Source organism: Priapulus caudatus, unplaced genomic scaffold (genome assembly GCF_000485595.1).
Source record: "Priapulus caudatus unplaced genomic scaffold, Priapulus_caudatus-5.0.1 Scaffold2553, whole genome shotgun sequence".
In the NCBI taxonomy this organism is placed as follows: Eukaryota; Metazoa; Priapulida; class Priapulimorpha; order Priapulimorphida; family Priapulidae; genus Priapulus; species Priapulus caudatus.
Genome location: NW_014579614.1, coordinates 7,912 through 15,094, shown reverse-complemented (window position 1 = coordinate 15,094; position 7,183 = coordinate 7,912). Strand labels below are relative to the sequence as shown.

At 45.5% G+C, this 7,183-nt stretch overlaps 2 protein-coding genes and 1 long non-coding RNA gene across 5 annotated transcripts in view; all 3 read left to right on the top strand.

Moving 5' to 3' along the window:
- The window catches only part of LOC106818818, an 8,291-nt gene extending 3,668 nt beyond the window's left edge, over window positions 1-4,623 (top strand). Inside the window, exon 3 of the mRNA XM_014823491.1 lies at window positions 3,210-4,623. Within this exon, the coding sequence (XP_014678977.1) occupies window positions 3,210-3,415 (206 nt within the window). The 3' untranslated portion in view covers window positions 3,416-4,623. The remainder of the gene's footprint in view (window positions 1-3,209) is intronic.
- Window positions 986-7,183, top strand: part of LOC106818816 (high choriolytic enzyme 1-like) — a 12,858-nt gene continuing 6,660 nt past the window's right edge. For both annotated transcript variants that reach the window (XR_001395300.1, XM_014823490.1), the window contains exons 1-3: window positions 986-1,012; window positions 2,082-2,119; window positions 2,700-2,775. Coding sequence is in view for 1 of the 2 variants with exons in the window: in XM_014823490.1 (XP_014678976.1) it covers window positions 2,084-2,119; window positions 2,700-2,775 (112 nt within the window). In the remaining variant the exon portion in view is untranslated. The remainder of the gene's footprint in view (window positions 1,013-2,081; window positions 2,120-2,699; window positions 2,776-7,183) is intronic.
- Window positions 5,249-6,606, top strand: LOC106818819. 2 transcript variants are annotated; one of them, XR_001395301.1, is made up of 3 exons: window positions 5,249-5,359; window positions 6,235-6,329; window positions 6,596-6,606. It is a non-coding gene; the product is annotated as an uncharacterized LOC106818819 (long non-coding RNA). The 2 variants fall into 2 exon arrangements; XR_001395302.1 differs by lacking the exon at window positions 5,249-5,359 and adding an exon at window positions 5,884-5,992.

The following is a 7,183-nucleotide window of genomic DNA, read 5'->3' as shown; positions in this document are numbered from 1 at the left end:
GAGAGAGAGAGAGAGAGAGAGAGAGAGAGAGATAGAAAGAGAGAGCAAGAGAGAGAGATAGAAAGAGAGCAAGAGAGAGTGAGAGGGAGAGAAAAAAAGAGAGCAAGAGAGAGGAGGAAATCATTAGCGTTACTCCTCAGGCGCTGCCTTCCTTTGTGCAGGCTACCTGCGACCCTGCGCGTTTCTAGGAAACTGACCTTCGCCACGCATGATAGGTTAATAATACGCTGCGCACTGGCTACTGTCATCCTATCTCCCATCCACCCAGTCACACGCAAACGACGACTGCACAGCGCTACCAGCAGTTTTAGCGAGGAAGATTTAGAAAGATTTAGGTTAGATTTTTTTTTAGGAAGATTGAGTTGAGCTGTACCCCGTCGGTGAGTGTGTTCATGAGTTGTGAAGTGGTTTTGCTACCACGCAGTCTTGTCAAACAGTGTCTTAATATATATATATCATGGACGATGGATCAAACCCATCTCCCAGTATTGGAAATATGTAATTATTTTCGTAGGACATGTCGGCGGTGTTTTAAAAAAGTGATAGTGTAAAATGTAGTATAAATGTAAGTACGGCTCTGAAATGCAAAGAAACAACACGTTATGTTTAGAGTGTTTGCCTGTGTGTGCGTGTGCGTGCGCGTGAGTGTGCGTGTGCGTTTGTGTATGTATGTGTGTATGTGTGCGTGGGCGCGTGCTCGTGCGTGTGTGTGTACACGTGCGTGCGTGCGCGCACATGCCTTTGTGTGTGTATATTGGGACCTGGGCACGTAACAGGACACATGCACAAACACACCAAACATAAACCAGTTGAAATATAATTGTTTGACACTGACCGATGATGGCGATGGTCTTGCATCAATAGTGAAGAACATCATCAACACTACCGCCGCCGCTGCCGCTGCTGCTGTTGTTGTCGCCATTCTGGTTCCTACAGACAAATAAGCGAGTGAGCAATACAATAAACAAGTCACACATACATAGGCCTGAGAGCCCTCCGTGGGAAATAGAAGGTAGGCGATGCCACCATTACTGTCTGCTAATGCATTTTATTTTACACAAAATGAGGTCACCAGCGTTTCTCGCACACCTTTGCCTTTGAGACTACGTAAGGTCATTAGTAATAATTCCGCCTCCGCTCCTCCTATCCTCGTCCTATCATCAGGTAACAGATCGAAAAGGAAATATGCTCGCACATGGAAATCTACGTCCTCGTCACGTGTGGCGTCACGTGACGTCACGGAAGCGTCTGCGTCGGCGATCCACGCACGTGCGCCGCCGGTCGATGACCAGTGTCCTCATTTCCGCATCCTCTTCCGGCCTGGTTCGGCGACGTGTGGCCAGCTGCTCGTGTCTTGTTTCTGTCTCATAGCTGCTGTCTCATCGATATTTCACAACTGTCTCGACAGCGTACCATCACTGTTTCGTAATTGTCTCACTGCTGCCTCGCCACAGTTTCATCACAGTTTCATCACAGTTTTATCACAGTTTTATCACAGTTTCACCACAGTTTCATCACAGTTTTATCACAGTTTCACCACAGTTTCATTACAGTTTCATCACAGTTTTATCACAGTTTCACCACAGTTTCACCACAGCTTCACCACAGTTTAATTTATCACAGTTTCACCACAGTTTCACCACAGTTTTACCACAGTTTAAGCATAGTTTCACCACAGTTTCACCCAAGTTTCACCACAGTTTCACCAGTTTCATCACAGTTTCACCAGTTTCATCACAGCATCGCCACAGTTTCATCACAGTTTTACCACAGTTTTACCACAGTTTTACCACAGTTTTACCACAGTTTAAGCATAGTTTTACCACAGTTACACTTACACCCCAGTTTCACCACGGTTTCACCAGTTTCATCACAGTTTCACCACAGTTTCACCAGTTTCATCACAGTTTCACCACAGTTTCACCAGTTTCATCACAGCATCGCCACAGTTTCCTCACAGTTTCACCACAGTTTCAGCATAGTTTTACCGGCATAAGCACTGTTTTAGCACTGCCTCCATCACTGCTTCACCCTTAGCTCTTATCACAGTCTTACCTTGACGTATCTGTGTATACTTACAGGCATGTTCGAAGGAGACATCGACATCATGAACGAAACGGTGAGAAACTAAACAGTAGCTATACCTATTTTATTATTATTATTATTATTATGTACATATAATATGTGATGTTTCTGACAACCGTACCAGGGAGCCGCTGTCGGGCACAGTCTTAACATTAGTCTTAACATGAATCTTAACATTAGCGTTATCTCTCTCGGGCCGTTGACAGAAACATCGATAAGTTTCGAGAATAAAAAATCTTGGCAAAATCCCTCATAACTTTGCGAAACACAATTCTCGCCACTGTCTTTACGAGAAAAGGTTAGAGTTTAAGCTAATGTTATAGGACTTATTTTGTTTCTGACAGCGAGATGCGTTCATTGTCGAAGATAGACAGATAGTCACATACGATCCGAGCTTGCTAGCATTAACCTGTACATTAACTGGCTATTATAGTATTGCTATTATAGTAGAGTTATATATAGCTATCAGAGTTATGTTTAAAATTATATCAAGAACTAATAAGAGGTATTATTAGCTCTTGATTATATTATAGCTGTTTCTATTATATTGTAGGTATATTATATTATATTATATTATATTATATTGCATTATATTATATAACTGTTTTGTTTAGAGCCGGAATGCGATACGCAATGACGACATGAAGTGGGCAGGCGCCGTGGTGCCCTACGTTATTGCCGGGTCCTATGGTGAGCTGTTAGCATCCTTATCTTGTTCCGCTGCTGACTTTTCATTTTATTTCACACATGCTTTTTCACGCACAGACACACACATGCACACATACACACACGCGCGCTCACACAAACACGCACACACCCTTGCACGCACACCAGCCCCATCTCCACCCCTTCTCTCTCTCTTTCTCTCTTTCTCTCCTCTCTCTCTCTCTCTCGCTCTCCTCTCTCTCTCTCTCTCTCTCTCTCTCTCTCTCTCTTTCTCTCTCTCTCTTCTAACAGGGTTTACTAGAATCCCACCACTCCACCACAGAGTCACCGCAGTAGACGTTAGATGAGCGCTGTCGCTATGCGGCACTTGTTAATAAATTTAAATTCAATAAAATAATTAATTATTTTAATTGACTACCAATAGCGCATAATTAATTCGTTGCTCTGTCGTTCCGCAGGTCAGATCGGCACTCGGCGATTCTGCAGCTCTCGCGACATGGGCAGCTACTGCCAGTACGTGAAGTTCGTCGACGACGACCGGCGCCACCGCGCCTGCATCTACACATGCGCGAGGGACGACTGCAATGGCGCCACCTACCTGCGACTCTCGTCCCTGGTGGTCGTCACCGCGTTCGCCGCCGCGCTGCGATCGACGTTCTGCTGAGGCCGCGAGGGATGGGACGCGCCGCCATCTTGTTTGTGTCGACCTCGCGCGGGAATTTTTTTTGCGCAGGTTCTCTCTTCGGGTGCGACGCGTGAAAATTGGAGCGTTGCGAGGTGTCGTCCCCGCGCGGGCATCTCACCAGAGGGCTCGTCAGGGATCCGGATACGAACGTCGATGTTGGGCGGATGGAACCAAGAGAGGTCAAAGTTCACCCACGCAGCCGCGGCAATCTCGGGACGTTTCCCGTCGTGAATTTCCCAGACGGCGATTTTTATCTCTCGGTAGCAGTCGATTCGACGTTTTGATCCTTTCGCAGAGGTGCGACCGAATAGCAGGACGTTTCGTGTGTTGGCCACCGGGTGGCGGCAACGACCGAATGCTCGCGACGAGAAAATCACGAGGCGAAAGCCGGTTTCGCTGCCAGAAGAGATTTTATATCTATTATGAGCTTGTTACAGTAGAATCGGGAGCGAACGAAACAAACGATGTGTTTTTATTTGCTCCTGATAGCATGTATATTTTACATATATGTGTGTGCGTGCGCGGCAGTGTAGTTAAGGTGGTGTTGGCACTAATGTAGGTAAGTGAGCACTGGCGGTGTCGTGAAACATCTGACTGGTGCGACGGTGGCGTCTTGCCGTAAACTAACAATTCAGCTTTGTTTAGCTAGTATCTTTTTACAGCGGTGGTTTTAGGGGCAGTTAGGTGGTTACGCGCACGGGTACTCAGAACCATATTATTACGTCCATTTGTTAACCGTCCACATGGAGTATATCCTTCCTCTACCGATGATCAGTTCACCATTATCTTAATAAATAGATATAATACATATATAATATCAAGTGCTAATAATACATGTGTAATGATCCGTGTTATATTAGCTCTTGATGGGATGCCACAGGAAGGCCAACAGCTCACAGTTATTTCAGAAATGTCCGTTTGCCGACCATTCTTTGCCGGTAGATGGCGCCCCTGGATGGGTGTGTCGAGGAGTGTTGGCATGTGCGGGTGACTGGTGAATGTGTGAAGGTTGACACTCTGGCTCGTCCGATATATTTGAATCTCACGCTATTGTCATGGTCTGACAAACCGCAGCCTGTATTCGCGGAAAGTTTTATATGACGAATTTGTCGGTCATCATTTCACTAATTGTACATACACATATATATAGCAGAGTGGAAATAGATTTTTAAACCATTTTTCACAAACCCTGTTTCTTGTTCGTTGTTATTGGGTGCCTATTTTTTTTTATCTAAGTGCTGTTTGTCTTTTGCTGTGTTTCTTCGGTAAAAGGTTAATCACCCTGACAAGTCGGGTTGTTTTAATTGTAATTGGATATTACATAGCCTCAGACAGTAAATAACATTTTACAATCACCTTATTATGTATAAATTGATTTCCATTGAAACAATGGTTATGAAATGTTGCACACAAATATAACAATAAATGTTTCCTTACTCGGATCTATAGCCACAGGGAGTATTGTAAATGAATACATGAAGACTTCATAGAAGAAAGTTGCTACTAGCCAGGATAAGAGAATGTTTTCTCTTATCTACTTTTCCAGTTATTCTCGTATCTCGCATCTCCAAATAAGACTCTAAGGTGCACGATATGCGACACACTCGTATAAATAAATGCAGAATCGGTCCACACCAACGACAACCACTGCACCCACCAGTATCTCCATCCGCAAGCACCCGTGCATGGTACCATGGAGTATGCATATCCTGCATCGCTAGCTATTCCTGTATCCTCTGTCACAGCAGCATCCTGTCACGTCTTCCCATCCGGACGCTTATATCTAGGTATATATAGTCAGATCGTGAGACTTAAGTGGACAGTCCAAGCTAGGCACGCGGCAACAGTTACAAGTACTACTACTATTGCTGCTGCTGCTACTACAACTACTACTTCTACTACTAGTACGTGCTGCAAGCAACGGTAAGTGTTTTCGTGAGGTGTAGGTCACTATGTGACAATTGCAGCGCTGCCCCAATGTCATTCTTAGTCCACGCTGCGTGCGACAAGAGAGAGAGAGAGAGAGAGAGAGCGAGAGAGAGAGAGAGAGAGAGAGAGATAGATAGAGAGAAAGAGAGAGAGAGAGAGATCGAGAGAGATAGAAGGAGAGAGAGAGAGAGAGAGAGAGAAAGAGCGAGAGAGAGGGAGAGAGAGAAATAGAAAGGGAGCGCGAGAGAGAAAGAGAGAGAGAGAGAGAGAGAGAGAGAGAGAGAGAGAGAGAGAGAGAGAGAGAGAAAGAAAGAGAGAGCAAGAGAGAGTGAGAGAGAGAGAAAAAAAGAGAGCAAGAGAGAGGAGGAAATCATTAGCGTTACTCCTCAGGCGCTGCCTTCCTTTGTGCGGGCTACCTGCGACCCTGCGCGTTTCTAGGAAACTGACCTTCGCCACGCGTGATAGGTTAGTATATAAATAATACGCTGCGCCCTGGTTACTGTCATCCTATCTCCCAGACACGCAAACGACGACTGCACAGCGCTACCAGCAGTTTTAGCGAGGAAGATTTAGAAAGATTTAGGTTAGATTTTTTTTAGGAAGATTGAGTTGAGCTGTACCGCGTCGGTGAGTGTGTTTATGAGTTGTGAAGTGGATTTGCTACCACGCAGTCTTGGCAAACAGTGTCTTAATATATATATATCATGGACGATGGATCAAACCCATCTCCCATTATTGGAAATATGTAATTATTTTCGTAGGACATGTCGGCGGTGTTTTAAAAAAGTGATAGTGTAAAATGTAGTATAAATGTAAGTATGTATGTGTGACTTGTTTATTGTATTGCTCACTCGCTTATTTGTCTGTAGGAACCAGAATGGCGACAACAACAGCAGCAGCGGCGGCAGCGGCGGTAGTGTTGATGATGTTCCTAACTATTGATGCAAGACCATCGCGCTCATCGGTCAGTGTCAAACAATTATATTTCAACTGGTTTATGTTTGGTGTGTTTGTGCATGTGTCCTGTTACGTGCCCAGGTCCCAATATACACACACAAACGCATGCGCGCGCACGCACGTGTACACACACACGCACGAGCACGCGCCCACGCACACATACACACATACATACACAAACGCACACGCACACTCACGCGCACGCACACGCACACGCACACGCACACACAGACAAACACTCTAAACATAACGTGTTGTTTCTTTGCATTTCAGAGCGGTTACAATGATAATGAAAGCACTGAGAGCCCTCCGTGGGAAATAGAAGGTAGGCGATGCCACCATTACTGTCTGCTAATGCATTTTATTTTACACAAAATGAGGTCACCAGCGTTTCTCGCACACCTTTGCCTTTGAGACTACGTAAGGTCATTAGTAATAATTCCGCCTCCGCTCCTCCTATCCTCGTCCTATCATCAGGTAACAGATCGGAAAGGAAATATGCTCGCACATGGAAATCGACGCGAATCGTCTACGTCCTCGTCACGTGTGGCGTCACGTGACGTCACGGAAGCGTCTGCGTCGGCGATCCGCGCACGTGCGCCGGCGGTCGATGACCAGTGTCCTCATTTCCGCATCCTCTTCCGGCCTGGTTCGGCGACGTGTGGCCAGCTGCTCGTGTCTTGTTTCTGTCTCATAGCTGCTGTCTCATCGATATTTCACAACTGTCTCGACAGCGTACCATCACTGTTTCGTAATTGTCTCACTGCTGCCTCGCCACAGTTTCATCACAGTTTCATCACAGTTTTATCACAGTTTTATCACAGTTTCACCACAGTTTCATCACAGTTTTATCACAGTTTT